The following is a 22,325-nucleotide window of genomic DNA, read 5'->3' as shown; positions in this document are numbered from 1 at the left end:
ATGAATGATTGAGGCTGTTAAATAAATGCCCATTCTTTTTTAATTTCCAGAGTACTCTGATTAGTCACCTGACCCAGTGCATTATGTTGAAAATAAAACATGCTTTACCTAGTCCCTTTCCAAACGCTCTAAATCTGTTGTAAACACACATAGTTAGGGACCAAGCACCTATGGTGCTAAGGGACTATTGGAATAACTTTGTTTCTTCTTCTTCTTTTCTTCTTCTGCTTCTTCTTCTTCTTCAGCTTCTAGTTAAACTTCTTCTTCGACTTCTTCGACTTCTTTGACTTTTTCTTCGACTTCTTCGACTTTTTCTTCTTCTTTGACTTCTTTTTCTTTGACTTCTTCGACTTCTTCAAATTCTGCTTTTTCTTCGACTTCTTTAACTTCTTCGACTTCTTTTTCTTTAACTTCAACTTCTTTGACTTTTTCTTCTTCTTTTCTTCGACTTCTTTTTCTTCGACTTCTGCTTTTTCTTCGACTTCTTCGACTTCTTTTTTTACTTCTTCAAATTCTTCTTCGACTTCTTCGACTTCTTTTTCTTTGACTTATTTTTCTTTAACTTCTTCAACTTCTTTGACTTATTTTTCTTTAACTTCTTCAAGTTCTTCAACTTATTTTTCTTTAACTTCTTCAACTTATTTTTCTTGACTTCTTTGACTTTTTCTTCTTTGACTTCTTCAACTTCTTCAACTTTTTTTTCTTCGACTTCTTCGACATCTTTTTCTTCTTCAACTTCTTCTTTTTCGACTTTTTTTGATTTCTTCGACTTCTTTTTTTCTACTTTTTCTTCAGCGTTTTCTTCGACTTCTTCAATTTCTTTTTCTTCGACTTGGACTTCTTCAACTTTTTCTTGGACTTATTTTTCTTTGACTTCTTTGACATCATGGACTTCTTCTTGAACTTTTTTATCTTGGACTTTTTCAACTTCTTTTTCTGCGACTTCTTCGACTTCTTTTTCTTCTTCGACTTCTTCTTCAACTTCTTCTTCGACTTCTTTTTCTTTAACTTCTTTTTCTTCTTCTTTGACTTCTTCGACTTTTTTTCGAACTTCTTCGACTTAATTTTTTGACTTCTTTTTCTTTCAAACAATGTCTGATCTGCCTGGAAATTCACATGTTCGACGAGATTCCTCTGCTGAAGACATCCACATGCCAATATTAAGTTATAGTCAGAGTGCCACGAAGAAGGAAGTTTGGCATAAATCAGTGATTTTCTCAGTTTTTTATATATATTTATTAGCTTAAATTATTAGTATCCACTGTTCTCTGTCATCCTAAGGCCTCTGGGAGACGGGGAGCACGGTTGCTAGGTCCTTTTCATCGCTGCTTGCAGCTTTAATTAGTAATTGGTTTTACTGTATCAGTCTGAGCCATATTCTAACAATGAGGATTATCAATCAAATCCAACAAGTTCAATCAATCAAGCCAAGTTGATCAGAATGTTTTGTTAGAATTATGCTCACCAAATCTTAAATAATAGACCTTCAGCAATATTTGGCCACGCTTTTGGCCAGTCAGTTTTGTGAATGGGACTGTTACAGCTGTCCAAATGGGAAGGTTGATACAACCGCCAGTCTTGAGATTGAGTGTAAGACCTAAAACTAGTTTGCAAAAGTAGGTTTTAAATACTTTAAACATATGTTTAATCACAACAGTTGATAATGTAAAAAATTAGCGTGAATTTTTAGTGTTTTCAGTCGATGTCTTTGTGTTTTCATTCAGAGAATCTCTCAGATGAAGAAGATGAACTCTGCAGAACCACCATGGCTTACTGGGGAAACTTTGCTCATACAGGGTAGGGGATATACCATAAAGTCAGAAATGTCAATGTGGTATAAAAATTACATCATAATAAAGAACAAAATGGCTCAATAAAAGGATGAGTCACCATAAGCGAGTGGTGCAGACAGCCGAAAACATTTGGATATGTTTTGTAGAAAATGCCTTTTGTACAATGCACTGTAATCATTAATAGGGATGCAACGATTAGCTGATTTCACTATTAACTGCGCTTTAATTCGTCACAGTTAATTAATCGTAAAGGCTTTTCTAAGCCGCATTTCTGTTGCACTGAAAAGTTATGACAATTTGCCAACTGTGCGCTAGTTTAAAGTTCCAAGTATGTATACCGAGGCTAATAAGCACGCACACCAGATTAACTATAGCAACGGCCATTCCCATATCACGTCTTTTCCGCCTGCAAGTTTTTATATATCAAATGTAAGAATATATGACAATATGCGCGCACAAGCGGAGCAACGCGGTTGCCTCTGTCCAGGCGCACGCAGTAGAAAACATCTCACGGTGAGAGTTGTGCCTTTCAGTGCAATGTCAAGCGCCCCCTTTAGAACATAGTGATTGGATATTTCCTTGTAGGGAGGAGTTTCCTCATCTCAGCTCATGGACTTACAGTCACACACAGTCAATTCGGGGAGATATAAAACGCACATAAATTATTTATATGCAAAACCGAGAAAACACTTCACAATCGCTTACTAAACCGTGGAGGTCGTACCGAACGGTTCAATATTATATTGAGAACCGTGGCATACCTAGAAAATACCAAGTGTAATATGGATGAGAACATGTGGCAAAACTCAGAAGCCCGGGCAAAATAGAAGTTTACTTTTTTATTATTACAATTGCGGTGCTCTTTCTGTTTGTATATCTTGCAGTCGTGTCCTTTTGCAACTAAAGTCTTTACTGCTGCAATTCTGTGTCTGTATTTTTTTTTTTTTTTTACATAAACTGTAAATTTTATAAAGCATTTTTTCCTTATGTTTTGTATTTAATTTTTGCAGTAAAAGAAAGAAAATGCCTGTATTTACTAAACCCAACAAAACAAAACTGTATTAAGGCTTCAAATATAAGGGCAGAGCTGACACATAAACTAATGCAGTTTCTGTAATGTCAGCTGATGATAGTGTTTTTTTTTTTGTCAATGTGTTCTGATTGACTAAATGTCCCTGTTTGAAGAGAACGTGTTAGTGTTTTGAACAATTTTTTCGGTCACACTTTACAATAAGGTTCATTAGTTAATGTTAATTAATGCATTTACTAACATGAACAAACAATGAACAACACATTTACTACTGTATTTGTTCATGTTAGTTAACGTTAGTTAATGAAAAGACAGTAGTTCATTGTTAGTTCATGTTAACTCATGGTGCATTAACCAACGTTAACAACCATAGACTTGGATGTTAATAATGCATTAGTAAATGTTCAATTATGATTAATAAACGCTGTACATGTGTTGTTCATGATTAGTTCATGTTAGTAAATGCATTAACTAATGAACCTTATTGTAAAGTGTTACCATTTTTTCATTTTGAAACATGTTTGCAGTGTTTTGTTAGGCATGGTGTGTTAGTTTATTATTGTATTTTGAACATTAGTTTAGAGATTTAGTTTACAATGTGTGATTATGAGCATGAAGTTTACTGTTTTGCCAATTGTGTGTTTCAGGTGTGTTGGTGTGTTAAGAGTTTAGGAAACTTGTGAAATGTATTGAAAAAACTCTCATAGCCATTGTAAAAATCGTAACACTGTTGCCTCACACCAAGAATGTCACTGCACTGTAAAAAATGGCCGTGATTTCAACGGTAAAAAACTGTAAAAATGCTACAGTACAAATCTGTAACCTGGTTAACGTTCTGTTTCCTTAATATATACGGCAAATAACCGTAAATTGACTTTCCCAGAATTCCCTGCATGGCACATCACTTTTTATGCATTTGGTTGACATTATTATGGATCTTTTTAGTTGTTTCCCCATTAGTTATGTACATTAGAGATTTATGTTACCGTAAATTTTACGGAATTATTGTTTACAGTGTAGAACCATGTCCTTATACAGGCTGGCTGTCGTTTCTGTGTGAAGTTAGCATGTTCCTCCCCGTGCTCGCGTCGGTTTTCTCCCACATTCAAAAAAACATGCACCATAAGTGAATTGATCAATCTAAATTTAGCATTGCAGTCAAACTCTCATCCAGCAGCATATCTCTTCATACCAGTCATTTTTTTGTCATCAGCTCTTATCAAAAAAGGTGGAGTTCTCGAGACCTACCTGAGCACTGAGCTCCTCTCCCGCCTTGCAAACAGGAGGGAGCCCAGGGCTCAAGGACCTTTGACCTCAGGGCTCTCTCCCGGGACAGCATGCCTAACTTGCTCATTATCAATCATTAGCTAAGTGTGAACTCTTAAATGAATGTTTGTTCAAACCACTTATTTAAAATGAGCTGAAACGATGTTGATGAACTTTAATCGTTTTATGTTCAATACACTTAAATTTGAATTCCTTCATGATGTCCCAACACATATGGATTGTGTGGAACCAAGCATTTTTTTACAGTGTAGATTTTGGCACATGCATATATATTAAACTATATTCCACACACTTTTTCCCTGATGGCAGGAATCCAAATGGTCCAGGTCTCACATCGTGGCCTGAGTTTGGAGATGAAGCCGAATATCTCAGTATTGGTCTGGATCCGAAAGCCAGCACTGACCTGAAGGGAAAACACTTCACTTTCGTGACCCAAACTTTTCCAAGGATATTAAGTGAGCGAAAGGAAGGCAAGTGTTCGGATTTAGCTTCATTTCACAATTGACTATCGACAAAAATAATCAAGATTTGTTACACATCTGATTTTACCAGGACCTGTAGTAAACACTAAATTAGGATCTCTAAGAGGTTCCTACATGATGGCGAAGGGGAAGGACTCTGTCATCAGTAGCTATTTTGCTATACCCTTTGCTAAGTCTCCGGTGGGTCCTTTGAGGTTGACTCCACCACAGCCTGCAGACGCATGGCAAGGAGTAAGAGATGCCACCAAGCAGCCGCCCATGTGAGAATACAACCCAACTAATGTACTAAAATGATCAGTCATTTTCCTATTGAACAAATGACACGTTGTGTTCCTTTATTCAGGTGTCTCCAGCCAAAGGAGGTTATGGTTGACTTGCTAGCTACAATGCCATTGAAAACGGAGTTCCCAGAAGTGTCAGAGGACTGTCTTTACCTCAACATTTACACTCCTTCCAAACCTGGAGACAACAAAAAGTTACCTGTACGTATTTGGTCTGAAATTCTGTTTTTAGGCATATGTAGTGTATATCGGTTGGTTAATGGTTTCTCTTTAATACGTGCTGTGAAATAGGTCATGGTCTGGATTCATGGCGGAGGTTTAGCTTTTGGATCTGCTTCCATTTTTGACGCACATGCTTTGGCTGCTTATCAAGACATAGTGGTGGTCATGGTCCAGTACAGACTTGGCCTGCTTGGATTTTTCAGGTAAAACATTGGGAGTTTGGTCAAATTTGGTCAAACACTTTTGATCCTGTGGGCTTTCACTTCATTCAGAGTCCTGCTTCAGTTATTTTACACTGACATTTTCTAACAGTGTATATACTTTTATTACAGTGTTTTTTTTTTGTGTGTGTATGAAACCAACATTCCACATCTGAAATAATGGTTTGTTGTTGTTTACTTAACTCAGGGGTGCTCAACCCTGTTCCTGGAGATCTACCTTCCTACATTGTTTAGCTCCAACCCCGATCAAACACACCTGAACCAATTAATTAGGACCTGAACAGCACTTGATAATAACAAACAGGTGTGTTTGATAAGGGTTGCAACTGAAATCTGCAGGAAGGTAGATCTCCAGGAACAGGGTTAAGCACCCCTGACTTAACTCATTTGCTGAGGTTTTAAAAGTGCCACGAAACCCCCCTGTCTCAGCAGGATGTTTTCACACCTCTAGTTTGTCAGAAAAGTGGGCATGTCCAGCTTTGTTTACATAGGAGTGTCGGGGGAGGAAAAGAGAGAAGGGCTTGCATAAAAATGGGAGTTTCCGTTAGGGCACGCGCTGATTTTCACAGAAGCAAAATAAACAGACACGGGAGAAAGACAAGGACTATGTTTACATGAACATCAGTAATTAAATTATTTGCCTAATTATTAATTTGTTAACTGCAGTTTGGTGCTTTCATTTTCATTCAGGAACATTTCATGCATGCCCCCCGTGACAAATGAGATATTTCATGCGAGGAACTACTGAAGTTTTAATGGAATGTTTGATACCGCATGGCGAATAGGAGAAAAAAACCTTCTGCGTTTCTCGGTTATTTAGATGCACCTGGTAGGTCGCGTCAGAAAGCTGTGCGTGTATAGACTGTCTCATCACAAAATGCTGTGAAAATCCTACACAACAGTAATAGTTTGACTGTGGTGTTTACATGTTTACACTCGGAGAGTCGCAAATTTTTCAGTCTATAATACTGTAGTGATATTAACCCACTGTAAACTTAGTAACTAAATCATTTTGACTTGGGTATATCTTTAAACACTGAAAGAGTACTGCTGACGATACAAACTAACTTTGCCATCTGAATAAACAAATAAAGACCACTGATCACTCACTTACCAATTAAGATAAGATTCTGTTGCAGTGACATACCCCAGAGCTAATGCCTGTCCTGTTTTTAAAATAAGAGTCCCAAAAACATTACAATTAAAACACGCTATGTTAAACTCAAAAATTAAGCGGATACATTTTCGATACAATATATAAAATTGTTGTAATCTAACTAGGAAATGCTATGGCCAATCAAATGTTTAGTCAAATGCAGCATAACAGCCTGTGTTTTGTTCCGACTGGCCTGTTTTTACACTTCAGGTACTAAACTTTAGATCTATACCTAGTGTTGGAAATTTGTGGTTTCTCTATCGGGGTCATGGCACCAAATTGTAGGAATTTTCAGAACCCAAACCAGGAGACTTGTTTCAGACTCTTGGAGACTTTTTTGAAGATGCCTGTTTGACTGGAGAACTACCAACACATTCTCAAAAAAAAATCTTGCTTGAAATGAGTCTACAGGTTTGGAATGTGAAATTTCTTACAATTTGGTTCCGTGACCCGGATAGAGACTGAAGCCACAAACTTCCAACACCAGGTATATTCGTTTTTTCATTCTATGGCACCTTTAAGTAATGTAAACGCACACAAAAGTAAACATTTTAATAGAATTGCACAGCTGTATTTATCTTATATTGGGAATGGCGGACTTTTAGGAGCTTGATGGTAAACAAAAACAGCCAGCGATCATGACTTGATGTTTGGTTTTCCCTTTCACACAAATTATTTACTAATACTTGTGATCAAAGTTCTTACTTTGTTCTTTGCATGAAATTCATTTTTGAAATAAGTGATTTTCTAATTTAGTAATTAAACTACATTCGGGAAACAGGGGAATTTACATAAGTGATTTACATGTTAAGTCAATACAAATGCGCAAATAGACAACCTGCGGCCCAATACGTGCAAATGGCGTGGCATAAATTGAGCGGTTTGACGCGTGTTTCACGCAAATCGCCCAAGTTCAAAAATCTGAACTTCAGCGGACATTCGCGATACGTTTACTAATCAGGAGCTTGCTCTTGTGGGGGTTTGATTATGTAATAGCGCCTGTTGTTGGTGTCCCGGGGGAAAATCCTCCTGCACACACCGAATACAGTTCATCAAAGTGGGCTCGGCTCAGTCAGAAGCACCGCTGAAAGACTCCATCATCCAGGTTAAATTTCTGGAGGAGTTTATGAGCTTGCAGAGCTGGGTTCACCTCTGAAAGGATCTAGTGGACTCAGACACAGCCCTAAACATATCAAGGCTGTTTTTCATAAAGCACATAAACACGGATTTTGAAGCGGATTTTCATGCGTAAATAAAGCGAGCAAACTCAAATGTTCACGCGTCTATTTATGCGTCTATTCACGCGCAAAATAGCACGGTTTATTCACGCGTTCCGCGTCTGGTGTGAACATAGCATAAGATAACTTGCTTCTGTGACCCGATGCAACTTACAGAAATTAGACAGAAATAGCAAAATATAACAACGCCTTAATATAAAAAAATAGAAGAATATGTAAAATATAAAACATGTAGACTATTTTTTCAACGTTTGTAAGATTATTTCTCTCATACCAAATGACCATTTAGCACCGGAGATGAGCATGCTCCAGGAAACTATGGTCTTCTGGATCAGGTAGCTGCGCTTCAGTGGGTTCAGGAGAACATCCACAGCTTCGGTGGAGATCCTGGATCAGTGACCGTCTTTGGAGAGTCTGCTGGAGGAGTCAGTGCGTCTTTACTTGTAAGGATTTACACACAACGTCTAAACAAGTCAATTCTGTTAATCATCTTGATGGTTTTGAATAAATGTTTGTGTTTTGCCTACATTTCATTTTCTTTCGGTAGGTTCTTTCCCCGTTATCTGCTAACCTGTTTCATCGTGCAATCGCAGAGAGCGGTACGGCAGCAATGAACGCTATAATGAGTCCCGACCCACTGTCAACAGCCCGAGTAAATTCATTAGGAAATGTTTACAAGTTTAATTTTAATTCATTATGTAAAGTACAGATGTTTACTGCAAATGCACGTCTTTCTGAAGTCTTTAGGAAACGTGTCTGGCTGTGATATTTCCAGCACAAAGAAGATTGTTGACTGTGTTATGCAGATGACCGAAGAGGACATATTGAAGATTGCCAGGGTTTGCATTTCATTTTTTTAATCAATCTATTATTAGACTTGAGGATAATGACGCTGATTATTATGCGTAAAGATTATTTATGCGTTCATCATTTACCAATAGAATAAATCTAAAACTGTTGATCGAAAAATATTTCCGTTAACTGAAATAAAATTGTAAAAACACTAATCGAAAATAACACGAGTCACTGAAAAACACAAATAAAATAATAATTAGCAAATAAATCATCATTTTCAAAAATTATAAGAGTTACTGTTGCCTTTCTATCAGCTGGAACCAGTCTGGCCATTCTCCTCGGGCATCAACAAGGCATTTGCGTCCACAGAACTGCTGCTCACTGGATATTTTCTCTTTTTTGGACCATTTTCTGTAAACACTAGAGATGATTGTGCGTGAAAATCCCAGTAGATCAGCAGTTTCTGAAATACTCGGACCAGTCCTTCTGGCACCAACAATCATGCCACGTTCAAAGTCCCTTAAATCACTTTTCTTCCCCATTCTGGTGCTCAGTTTGAGCTTCAGCAGATCGTCTTGACCATGTCTACATGCCTAAATACTTTGAGTTGCTGCCATGTGATTGGCTGATTAGAAATTTGCATTAGCAAGCAGTTGGACAGGTGTACCTAATAAAGTGAGTGTGTATGTATGTGTATATATATATATATATATATATATATATATATATATATATATATATATATATATATATATATATATATATATATATATATATAAAATAATCACACTTCCAAAATTTTGATTGACATTAATTTTTATTGACATCCTCCTGACATTAGTCCTGTTTTGAATCTGCCACTGTGCTAACACATTTGTAGCCCCGCCCTCTTTTGAAAAGATCACTCAAAATCTCATTTGAATTTAAAGTAACAGTCACCAAAATGGCGCAATTTGGACCAAAGTCTAAAAGAGGCAGTTTCAAAGAGTTCTAAAAAATTATTTGTGTAGTATTTTGAGTTGAAACTTCACATTCACAATCCAAAAAGTACATCAGAGAATTATTTTACATCATGTAAATGGGCCATAATAGGCCTCCTTTAAGTTAACTTTTAACATAATAATAAAAATAAAATAATTCTTTGAACAAACACTGAATCCAAAACCAAACAAATAAAAGTGAAACTTGTGAAGAATTTAAACAAATGTCTTCATATTAAAGTTATGTAGTTAATCATGCCTCGTTTACTTTTTTTGTAAATGAAGAAACTGTTTTTTATATAATCATGTGCTTGACTGAGGCTACTAGAAACAGTGGCAGGTGTTGAAGTGTTAACGAGTTAAAAACTCTGCTAAACCTGAATAACTAAAGCCTAAAACTGAAACAAAATATATAAGAACTAAACAGAAATGTGTTCACTTAATAAAACTAAACTAAAACTAACCAAAACATTAATTAAATGAACTAAAATAAAACTGAAATGTACTGCAAATTTAAAAGTACTATCGAAATCAAACTCTTTTAAAAATGCCTAAACATATTAGTTTATTTTTTTTGTTGAACTCAAAGGAAGATCTTTTGAGAAATATTGGTGTCTGAGATTCTGATAATTACCATTGACTTTCATTGTAGGTAAAAATACAGTTTGAATTATTAACTTTAAATTATGTTTTTGCATATGTCATGCTCATTTTACAGGAGCAGGTATTGCTTCGTTTTGGAGTGACCGTTGATGGGCAGTTCCTTCCGAAATCTGTGGATGAGCTTCTTCAGTCTCAAGAGTTTAGCAAAGTGCCTTTGATGACTGGAGTTACTGATGATGATGGTGGATTCACTCTACCTGAAGTAATGAGAAAAACTTATTATAAATAAATTATTAAATAAAAATGTAAATGATATATAGGGCTGCACAATATATCATTTTAGCATCGTTATCGCATTGTACACCCGCAGTATTCACATTGCATGATCTGCAATGTTGAATTGAGATTAGATTTGACCAAGAGCCTTAGTCATTGAAGATTTTTATGGAGCAAATGTTTTAGCATTTACATCTGTTTATTTAAGGCCTGGGACTGTACGAGCGTATTAAGAGAGTTTAAGCATTCAGGCACAAGAAATTGTACCATTTGTAACTTTAATACAAATTATTTCATTTAATTGTTTTAATTGTAATTTATTTTTTATTTCTGTACCTGAATTCTTATTAAACAGAGCTATTCAGGTCATGTGGTGAAATTGTATTCATATCACAGTATATATATATTGCAATGTCAGAATTTTCCAATATCGTGCAGCCCTAATATATATATATATATATATATATATATATATATATATATATATATATATATATATATATATATATATATATATATATATATATATATATATATTTATATATATATATATATATATATATATATATATATATTTATATATATATTTGCGTGTGTGTGTGTGTGTGTGTGTGTGTGTGTGCAAATATATATGCAAATACAAATTCAAAGTCATTGATCTATTTTTTTCTGTAGTTCATTGCACCCCCAGGATGGAGAGATGGAATGACCAAAGATCAGATCATGCCATTTTTGCCTACATATAATTATGATGTAAGACAAGTTTTTAATCTTTTTAATTATCAGATTGTGCTAATCAATGACTTTTAATAAGTTTATTTTTCTCCTATCAATTATTATTAGATGTATTCAAAGGGAATGTTCCAGTTCCCTGAAGACATTCGTTCAACCTTTGGAATACAGTCGAAGATATTTTAAATAAATACCTAAATAAAGTAAATGATTTGTACTTCAAAGGCCAAGAAAGGTTATTGGGAACTATTAGCAATAAATTAATCATCTGTTTTTAATTTCAGAGCATTTGTTTCGCTCTACAAATTGACACCTACGCCGTAAAGCATGAAATGTTAATTTCAAAAAAGTATTGTTAATTTGGTATTTTTGCCAGAAAAATAAGCAATCCTCGTTCCTTCATGAAACTATACCTCATTTAAATTGAATCTAAAGAGGGTTAACTAAAGTCTTAGAGGATTAGAACAACCCAAGAATTAATTTAAAATGTTTGGCAATTCCTGGTCATGGTCCAGCAGTGTTTTGTTGTCTAGTTCTCTTTATATGTTCATTGCAGGTAATGTAAGAAAACATTGCATATTGTAATTTATGTTCTGCTAACATATATCCTTTTATTTGTTTTACTTCTGAACTTCAAATCTTCATAAGCAGACTGATAGTTTATTAAAAAACAATGGAAGTCTAAGAAGTTGTTAGATTTAGCTGTATTTGGCCTAAACGTTACTGTTTGGTGTTGGAATATCAAGCCAGTTCCATGCTTGTTCAATAAGAAAAGGTGTGGAGAGTGTTTTCTTCAATGTCAAAAATATTAGTAATTTATTAGATACAAATGAATAATTCGATGACAGAGCTCTGGGTTACGTTACCCCAATGCAATACAAGAATTACATTCAAGAGGTTCACAACTAACATCCATTTCCTGACTCCAGCATATATACACAACTGATCTTAACAGGTGGAGTTTTGGTTTAACGTCACTTATCAGTCATTCTGCAGTCCTTTGGCTCTTTGTAACCCCTAGACATACTTCCTCTTTCTGCAACCCTTCTCTGCATACAGAACTGAACAATTATGTACATTTTTAATATATTTCACAACTTCTACAAAGATCATGACAACTTGTGACATGTCCAGACAGCAGTCTTGAACAAACCTTAATTTGTTCTCATTCTGCTTTTTCCACTAGTCAGCAGTTCTTCTAAAAAGTATGCAGCACAGTAAAAAAAGAGGAAGTGTGTCAGGTCAAATGTGCTATTATACAACAGAAAAAGATTGATTAATATGTTGTTAGTCTAACCATTTTTCTAATAAAAAATAAAGACACATATGTAATAAAAATAAATTCCTTTGTTCCTACATTGGCTCGTCAAATTGTTCGAGTTTGCTGTATTTTGCTGAACCATTCTCATACATCAAATAAGAAAGTTGACCAAAGTTCTTATGGAGAAAAGGCTTTGTTAAAGGCAGTGAATAGTACAGTTCCTCAGCATCGATGTTAACCCGTCTGTCTTCAAGTAACTTTTCCTAAAGTATTGTCTGTGAGAACTTTATACCATCTCCAAACAATCCATTCTGTGTTTACTTAGCTCAACATGACCATCTTATCAGATGTTTCAGCTGTTGTTCGGCTTGTACCTATTGAGAATTTAGAATTACCCATTTAGATTACACCTATTAGTTTGTAGGGGTAGAGGCACAGTTCACCCCCAGCATACACAGAATTGACCACATCAGATTTCATTCAATGTAAATGCAACTGAACTAAAATGTTAATGTAAGAAGATAACAGCACGTATTGTAATTTCAGTCTTGCTAACATATATCTCACTATATATTTGTTTTACTTCTGAACATCAAATGTATATAAGCAGACTGATGTTTGTTACTAAACAATGGAAGTCCTAGAAGTTGTTAGATTCAGCTGTATTTGGCTTAAACGCTCCTGGCTGGCTCGCCAAATTGTTAGAATTTGCTGTATTTGGCTTAACCATTCTCATACATAAAATAAGAAAGCTGACCAAAGTTCTTATGGAGATAAGACTTTGTTGAAGGCAGCGAATAGTATAGTTCCTCAGCATCGATGTTAACCCGTCTGTCTTCAAGTAACTTAATCCAAAGTATTGTCTGTGAGACTGACATTTATACTAGCTACAAACAAATCACTCTGTGTTAACTAAGCTCAACAGGACCATCTTATCAGTTGTTTGGCTTGTACACATTAAGAACTCAAAAGGCTTACAGCTATTGTAAAAGGATCATTTAGATCATGCCTATTAGTTCGTAAGGGCTGAGGTACAGGTCACCCCCAGCATTCACAGAATTGACCACATCAGATTTCATTCAATATAAATGAAACTAAAATGCACATAATCTTTCAAAGTTAATGGAAATATTTAATATATGAAGTAAAAACATATTGACTTAAATATTTATTTTAAAAATAACTTACTTAATTGTAAATTATTGATATAGTGAGTTTTAAAAAAATCTTATTTTTTTCGTATTTATATATTTTTTAGCTTCAGGATCCAGGACTTGCTGAGATTGTTTTAAAAGAATATCTGGGCGCAACCACTGACAAGATCAAAATCCGAGATGGTTTTCGAGAAATAGTGGGGGACTTCTTTTTCAACCTCCCAGCTCGCAAATTAGCGAATTACCACAGAGGTAAAGTTCACCGTTTTTACGCACATTTATAAATAAAAAAATGGTTATGCCAAAGTTTTCTTTATTTAAATACTTTTTTCCCCCTTAATAGATACTGGTGCACCAGTGTACATGTATGAATTCCAGCATCCTGCCTATATATTTCAAAACAAAAGACCCAGCTTTGTTGGATGTGATCATGGAGATGAACTTTTATTTGTTTTTGGTTATTGCTTTGGAAATGGACACATAAAGGTGGAAGGTACAGTGTAAATTACCTTAAGTAATGGTTTGTTATTAATATGTTTTATAATACCATAGTCGTAATGCTTTCTCATGGTAATATTCAGGAAACTCTGTCAAATTATTGAGACTAATGGGATTTGATTACACTTTTAAGCTTCCTAACTCCACATCTTCTTGTTTGTACCTCAAAATGCAGGTGAACTCTCAAAGGAAGAACAAGAACTTTGTAAAACTACCATGGCTTACTGGGGAAACTTTGCTCGCACTGGGTAAATGATGGCATTAGTGATATTACAGTTTCTTATAGGTTAAGGGTGAAAAATGTAGATCTATATACATATTGTTCTATATATAAATAATGTAATACATTCATTTACTTTTGAAAATTCTCAAGTTCATCTTGGTTAGCCAAAATAAATAACTTTTTATATTTTGTACTGTCTATTTTCCGTGGTTTTAGAGAAACCAAAATAATTTATGTTAATTATAACTCACCAAGATTAGTATTGGTGGTTTATAAGGACGCTCCATAGGCATAATGTGTTTTGTATTGTAAAAAAATCGATTATTATATTGACCTTCACCTAAACCCAACCCTCACTGGAAACCTGTGGAAAATTTTCAATGGCAAAAGACACCATTACGTTTGTTTTAAGCATTTCTAATTACAAGGACACCACACATGTTTTCGTAAACCACCTCAATGTTGTAATAACTAAGTCACATCCATGTCTTTATACGCATTTTTGTTCAAGTAAACTGCACAAATCAGGCCGCACATTATTCCACATGACAGTTTCACATTATAATGTCTGTCCTGTTTTTCATCGACGGCAGGAATCCGAATGGTCCAGGCCTTGTAGAGTGGCCAAAATATGGAGCTGAAGCCGAGTATCTTGGTATTGGACTGGAACAGAAATCCAGCAAAAACTTTAAGGGAAATCACTTTCATTTCATGATCGAAAAACTCCCGCAGATCATAAAAGAGTGGAAGGAAGGCAAGTGATCTGTTTTGAAATTGGTATATAATAAAGAACTGTTTAATGCTCTTTTCCATTAATACTATTGTGAGCCTAATGGTTCATGAGATCAAGAAGGTGTTTTGTATATTTTTACAGCAAAATACAAGAAATGAAGCACATAATGGCTTATGTTTTGAGAAAAGCCAGTCAAAATTGTAATTTTAGGTCACAGAGATACAAAAAGTGTCCCTGCTATATCCTCTAAAGCAGGGGTGTCAAACTCATTTTTGCTCAGGGGCCACATGGAGGAAAATCTATTCCCAATTGGGCCGGACCTTTATTTATTTATTTATTATAAATATATGTATTATATATGTACAAATTTATATATATATATATATATATATATATATATATATATATATATATATATATATAATAAATGTGTTGTGCCTTCTATTATTTTCTATAAACATTTTTAAAATACATATAATTTTATTTAAATTTAATTATATATAAAATTAAAACTATGTGAGCAGAGTAGTATGTCTGAATTCATAGTGTTTACAAAATAGAATGCGAGAGGTATCTGGATGACTTACTACTTTTGGCGAGGTTCTAAATTGTGCATCCAATGGATGCTATGCTATCCCATGATGCCACAGCCAACTTCTATACAGATATGGTAATGAGCTCTAGGCAGTTGCCCAATCACAACAGACTGACCTATCAGAGCAGGGTAGAGTCTTGGAAAGGCTGAATAAAGAGAAAACATACACAGTTGAACGAACTGTTTTAGACACTGTGTGTAAAGAACTGAGTCTATAATGTTTGTTATGAAAATAAATGTGTTATTTGCTCTTAGATGGGTGTTCTACTATTGCAGGAAACCTCCAAAACAAAATCAGGAATTATTTTAAAATTGTAATAGTGGCACTTTAAGTCAAGTTAAATTTTATTTTTACATTTTTTTAATCTATTTTTTTCCAGGACCTGTAGTAGAAACAAAACTAGGATCTCTGAGAGGTGCCTTCTTGACTGTGAAGGGCAAGGACACAATAGTCAATAGTTATCTAGGTGTGCCGTTCGCCAAGCCGCCTGTAGGACCCCTGAGACTTGCTCGACCACAGGCTGCAGAGAAATGGCAAGGAGTTAGAGATGCCACCAAACAGCCACGGATGTAAGAAAATGCACACAACCATATTTCAATTCAGAGGTTTTTGTTTAATCAATTCCCTTATCTAAAGCTAGCATGTTTTCTTTAGGTGCCTCCAGGAAAGGCAAATGACTGTAACTGAACTGGAGTTTCTATCGATGGATGTGGAGGTTCCTGAGGTCTCGGAGGATTGCCTGTATCTTAACATCTACACCCCAGTTAAACCTGGACAAGGAGACAAGAAGTTACCAGTAAGTTCAAGAGTTTTTTTGGTTGTGATTTCAGTGTCCTCATGGAATTTAGCTTGAGATGTTTTTCATTGTGTGTACCAGGTCATGGTTTGGATTCATGGTGGAGGACTCTCTCTTGGATCGGCTTCAATGTATGATGGCTCTGTTCTGGCTGCGTATCAGGATGTGGTCGTGGTGCTCATTCAGTACAGATTGGGTCTTCTGGGGTTCTTAAGGTGGGTGAAAGACTATAGAAACAGGGATGTCAAACTCATTTTCACTAAGGGGTCATTTTAGCCTTATGACTGCCCCCAAAGAGGGAGGCAAGGCAAGTTTATTTCTATAGCACATTTCATACACAATGGCAATTCTAAAGTGCTTTACAAAAACAGGAAAAAAGAGACAAGTATAAGAACATGAAAACAAATGATAAAAGTGATTAAAACACAGACTAAATATCTGAGTGGTGTATTAGGTTTGTATTCAATGAGCATATCCGTAATATATTGAGGTCCTAGGCCATTTAGTGATTTATAGACAAGTAGTAATACTTTAAAAACTATTCTGAATGTAACTGGGAGCCAGAGTAAAGACCTGAGGACAGGTGTGATGTGCTCTAATTTTCTGGTTCTGGTCAGAATCCTGACTGCAGCTTTCTGGATGAGCTGCAACTGTCTGACTGGAAAGGCCAGTGAGGAGTCCATTACAGTAATCCACCCTACTGCTGATAAAAGCATGAACAAGTCCTCACTGGAAACAAAGCATTTGATTCATGCAATGTTTTTAAGATGATAGTATGCTGATTTAGTTACTACTTTGACATGACTACTGAATCTCAGATCTGACTACAGAACCCCAAGATTCTTGATCTTATTTTTTTTTTGTTGTTTGACCCTTAGAGCCAAGGTACGCATTCACAATTTGGCCTACAACGTGAATTTGGCCTGCCCCTTTTCAACCCGCATCTCACGCCTCCCAGCTCTTCACTTACTGATTGCCCCCTCACACATGCAAACCCCCACACCCCTAATCCCCCCCCCACCCTACTCACTTACCCCTCGCCACCAACTCCCCCACCCCGCTGGTTCGCTAGTTCACTGGTTCGAGCCTTGGCTGTGTCAGTTGGCGCTTCTGTGTGGAGTTTTTCATGTTCTCCCTGCGTTCGCATAGGTTTCCTTCGGGTGCTCCGGTTTCCCCCCACAGTCCAAAGACCTGCAGTACAGGTGAATTAGGTAGGATAAATTGTCCAAAGTGTATGAGTGTGAATGAGAGTGTGTTGATGTATCCCAGAGACGGGTTGCGGCTGGAAGGGCATCCGCTGCGGTAAAAATGTGCTGGATAAGTTGGCGGTTTATTTTGCTGTGGCGACCCCGGATTAATAAAGAGACTAAGCTGAAAAGAAAATAAATAAAGGAATGAAGATTGCAGCAAACAGTCAAAAAGTAAGACTGACAAAGGAATCTGATTGAACGATACTGACCTACGTATTATTTATTTACGGTGGTTCCAAAAAGTCAAAACAGTCCAAAACAGTGTTGACAAGCAGAAACATATAAATGTGGATCTATGTATTTGGATGTAAACTTTGTCACTGATGATCAAGGTGATTAGAAATTCCCAGATGAGCCTGCGTTATTTAGCAGCTGTTATCGTGGAATAACATACTTTGAATGTCGCAACTGAAGCTGAATCTGAAGCAAGTATTCCAGACAGCGTGTAAAAATTCTCCTTTACATATTGTTAAGTATTTTACTCTTTATTTCATTATAACTTATTCAAATCACAAATAAATACATGTTTTTGATTATCATTGTTTGTATTTTAATCTAAAATTGTTACAAATGTAAATGTTTATATTTGTAAAGCTAAAATTAATCATTAGATTTCTTTACAAAATGGTGAAAAATGAAACGTTTATTGTGGAATGGGGGTTTCATGTATCATTTTGCTGCATCACTCGTGTACTCAATTTAAGCTTTACTTTGTTATTTATTTTTACCCGTTTTAATTAGAGATCTAGATTATTTTATTTTATTTTATTTATGATTTTTATTTTTATTAATACATTTTTTTTTTTTTTTGTAGCACCGGAGACGAGCATGCGCCAGGAAACTATGGTTTTCTGGATCAAGTAGCTGCCCTTCAGTGGGTTCAGGAGAACATCCACAGCTTCGGTGGAGATCCTGGATCAGTGACCATCTTTGGAGAGTCTGCTGGAGGAATCAGTGTATCCACGCTGGTATTTGTCTTTATTTGTATCTTAATTAGTCTAAATCATTAATCTAGAATCATTGATTCATGTTCAAAATTGTTATGTCTTTAAGATTCTTTCCCCGCTGGCGTCTGGACTGTTTCATCGCGCCATTGCAGAAAGTGGAACTGCCTTCTGGGATGGTTTAGTCATGGCTGATCCTTTTCAGAGAGCCCAGGTAGGTATATATTTTCGTATTTGTGTATTTTCAACATGTTATTGTTTAAATCAAGGTCTCGTGTTGATTTTTATTTTAGACTGCAGCCAAACAATGCAACTGTGACAGCAGCAGTTCAGCAAAGATTGTCGACTGCATTATGCACTGGTCTGAAGAGGAGGCTCTGGAATGTGCTAAAAAGGTTGGAAATAATTTGTTAAAATCCACATGAGAAAGACATATGCACATACGAGCGCAAATGCATTTGCTATTTAAACAGCGTGGCGCAAAAAAGTCAAAACAACTCTTGCGCCAAGCTGAAATTAGCAAGCAACAATTGTGTCGCGCATTGCGCCACATTGCGTGGGGTGTATGATAGGGCCCTAACAGTTGTTTTTTTTATTCGTGACACTAGCGACATCTAGTGGCTGTTTCCCAAATCGCACTACAGTGTCGCCTCTTGGTGAATCTTTGCTCTTTCTTACAACCTTGATGCTGGGTTCACACCAGACGCTGAACGCGCATCAAGCGCGAGTGATTTACATGTTAAGTCAATGCAAACGCGCAAATAGACATCCTGCGGCGCGATACGTGCAAATAGACATCCTGCGGCGCGATACGTGCAAATAGACATCCTGCAGCGCTATACGCGCGAATGGCGTGGCTCAAATGACGTGAATTGCGCGGTGCGAATAGCGCGATACGCGCGAATGGCGTGGGGCGAATTGAGCGTTTTGCGCGTTTGACGTGCTTAACGAGCGTTTCGCGCAAATCTCTCCAGTTCGAAAATCTGAACTTCAGCGGACATTCGCGCCGCGTTAACCAATCAGAAGCTTGCTCTTGTGGGGGCGTGATTGTGACGTAGAACCTGTTGATGGTGTCCCGGGGGAAATCCTCCAGACGACACCGACAACAAGTCATCAAACTGGGCTTGGCTCAGTCAGAAGCACCGCTGAAAGTCTCCGTCATCCAGGTTCAGTTTCTGAAGGAGTTTATGAGCTCACAGAGCTGGATGCACCTATGAAAGGATGTAGTGGACTCAGACAGGACCCTAAACGTATTTACGCTGTTTTTCAGTCTTCATAAAGCACATTAACACTGTTATTTTCTTCATAAAATCCATGTTAGCCATTTAGCTATGAAGCTAGTCACCGGGCAGACAGAAGCCCTGCCCATCACGCGAATCCGCGTCTGTTCTGAAGTGAATTTGACACGCGATTGAAGCGGATTTGACGCACGAATGAAGCGGGGTTTGACACGCGAATGAAGCGAGTAAATTCAAATGTTCACGTGGCTATTTACGCACGAATAACTCGATTTATCCACGCGTTCCGCGTCTGGCGTGAACACAGCATAACAGATTCCACCCCCTCACCATTTCTGTTTGTTGTGAAACTGAAAGTTGGAGGGGCATGGTTAAATGTGTTAGCCACACCCAATTCCTCAGACAGACATAATCTAAGAATTTAACTGAAAACAGGAAGTGCATTTTTGGATTTTAGTTTCAGATTAGAAGAGCAAACTATTTTTTTTCTGTATGCCATGCACAGATGAATTGTTCATCACAAAACTAGCAACTGGGTCATTTATAACTAGTATTAAAGACGAATGAGGGATCTCGGTCAGAAATCTGACATTGTTTTCTATATAGGTTGTTTTCACATGACGCCATTGAGGCACGAAACTCAGATAGAGGGCAGGAAGTGGTTCTTCTACATAGTAATCACGATCAGAACATCAAAATGCTTCTGTTTTATGTTGTTTATAATCGTTTAAATCGGCCAATATAAGAACTGCCGAGATTTTATAGACTTCCAGAAATTTTAGCACATAAATAAGGGAAAGTTCAAGAAACTGGCTGAAAAACAGAAGAAAAGGCGGCAGGTAATAAACATTTATTCAATACTTCCATGTGTACAATTCGTTTGACAGCACCAATAAAGATTATATACAGGCCTAGCTATGCGTATTAATATGTTAATGTGTAAAAAAAAAAAATACAAACACCACCACACTTATACAAAATCCAGGAGAATATCAATAACGTACCCTGCCATGTAATCGCCGTCTTGTTTTGCAATAATCCAAATGTTTATTGGCAGAATAAACATCTGTAACGTGAACATCGAGATGCGCAGCATCAGTGAATGTTTGTTAATGTTAAGTTCATGGACAGAACAAAAAAAGAAATGCAACCCTTGCGACAAAACCTGACGGTTATTATTGTGGAGCACCTTTTCCCCCTTAAAATAAATAAATAAATAATAATATCGACTATGCGTCCACACTTTTGTATGCTTTCATCTGTTATTTCGTGATGTCTGGAAGATGCCCGCATGAGGGGAAAACAATAGTAATTTATAATAAACTTGTTTTTGAGCCCCATAGTAATGTGTACAACTCATAGTTAATGAATGCTACAGAATAGTAAACTGATAAACTGTAGTAAACACTGTGTTGTTAGTGTAAACTGTGGTGCATTGTGATTATAGCGTAGAAAACTGAAGCCTATTGAATCATTTGTTTATTACTACAGTTGTGTTGTACCACAACAACAATATAATCACTATGACAGTTTAATTCAAGTACTTATGCTTCCAAACACTATATTATTTTTCATGTAATGTATTTATACAGTATGTACCGCATCAGTGACAGGCAAATATATTTAGATTCAGTGGAAAACTCTGCCCTCTTCATGATATAAGGATCACGCCCAACATATGTGCTTATTTTCTATTTATAGCTCCTTTAAAATGTGGTATAAATCATAAAAACACGGACTTTCCTCTATGTCTCCATTTAGTTTTTTACTTCCTGCCCTCCATCTAAAATTCGCACATCACCAGAAACACTTGATTAAAAACAACCCATATAACAAAAGGTTATTGCCATTATGCATGGGGCGATAATTGGTTTCAAGGTTTACTGCGGTTTGGAAAATGGCTAAAGTTTTCTGTTATACCGGTAGGTGTACACCTTTTTTTTTTTTTTTTGTTTTTACATGTTTTTCAATAATTTAATTTCGTTTTTTAGGGCATCAGCATTGTAGATTTAGGGTGGATGGAGGGGACGCGTCCCAGCTATTGGAGTTTCCCCACCAATAATTCAATCCACTTAAAAAAAAAAAGCATGGTCAACATTAACCTAGACAGACATTCATTTATTTTCGTGTCGGCTTAGTCCCTTCATTAATCCGGGGTCGCCACAGCAGAATGAACCGCCAACTTATCCAGCAAGTTTTTACGCCGCGGATGCCCTTCCAGCCGCAACCCATCTCTGGGAAACATCCACACACACACAGTCATCATGGACAATTTAGCCGCATGTACCGCATGTGAATTGGGGAAACTGTGGGGGAAACCGGAGCACCCGGAGGAAACCCACGTGAACACAGGGAGAACATGCAAACACTACACAGAAACGGCAACTGAGCCGAGGCTCAAACCAGCGACCTTCTTGCTGTGAGGCGACAGCACTACCTACTGCGCCACTGCTTTGCCCTAACCTAGACATGCAGAAAGCTATAATATCCAGTACCCCCACCCCCAAAACGCATATGCACATTTTGATTGGCTGTG

The 22,325-nt window shown here is 36.6% G+C and overlaps 1 protein-coding gene across 1 annotated transcript in view; it reads left to right on the top strand.

Moving 5' to 3' along the window:
- ces2b (carboxylesterase 2b) overlaps positions 1–22,325 on the top strand; it is a 66,926-nt gene that overhangs the window by 30,194 nt on the left and 14,407 nt on the right. The window contains exons 12-31 of the mRNA XM_021470705.3: positions 1,725–1,797; positions 4,420–4,580; positions 4,663–4,852; positions 4,936–5,074; positions 5,165–5,298; positions 8,000–8,153; positions 8,258–8,362; positions 8,451–8,549; positions 10,204–10,350; positions 11,040–11,117; positions 13,616–13,763; positions 13,855–14,004; positions 14,185–14,257; positions 14,826–14,986; positions 15,941–16,130; positions 16,216–16,357; positions 16,439–16,572; positions 18,422–18,575; positions 18,661–18,765; positions 18,845–18,946. Coding sequence (XP_021326380.1) covers positions 1,725–1,797; positions 4,420–4,580; positions 4,663–4,852; positions 4,936–5,074; positions 5,165–5,298; positions 8,000–8,153; positions 8,258–8,362; positions 8,451–8,549; positions 10,204–10,350; positions 11,040–11,117; positions 13,616–13,763; positions 13,855–14,004; positions 14,185–14,257; positions 14,826–14,986; positions 15,941–16,130; positions 16,216–16,357; positions 16,439–16,572; positions 18,422–18,575; positions 18,661–18,765; positions 18,845–18,946 — 2,639 coding nt within the window. The remainder of the gene's footprint in view (positions 1–1,724; positions 1,798–4,419; positions 4,581–4,662; positions 4,853–4,935; positions 5,075–5,164; positions 5,299–7,999; positions 8,154–8,257; positions 8,363–8,450; positions 8,550–10,203; positions 10,351–11,039; positions 11,118–13,615; positions 13,764–13,854; positions 14,005–14,184; positions 14,258–14,825; positions 14,987–15,940; positions 16,131–16,215; positions 16,358–16,438; positions 16,573–18,421; positions 18,576–18,660; positions 18,766–18,844; positions 18,947–22,325) is intronic.

Source organism: Danio rerio, chromosome 25 (assembly GCF_049306965.1).
Source record: "Danio rerio strain Tuebingen ecotype United States chromosome 25, GRCz12tu, whole genome shotgun sequence".
NCBI classification, from domain to species: domain Eukaryota; kingdom Metazoa; phylum Chordata; class Actinopteri; order Cypriniformes; family Danionidae; genus Danio; species Danio rerio.
The sequence above is the reverse complement of the archived record's forward strand: the minus strand, read 5'-3'. Positions and strand labels throughout refer to the sequence as shown.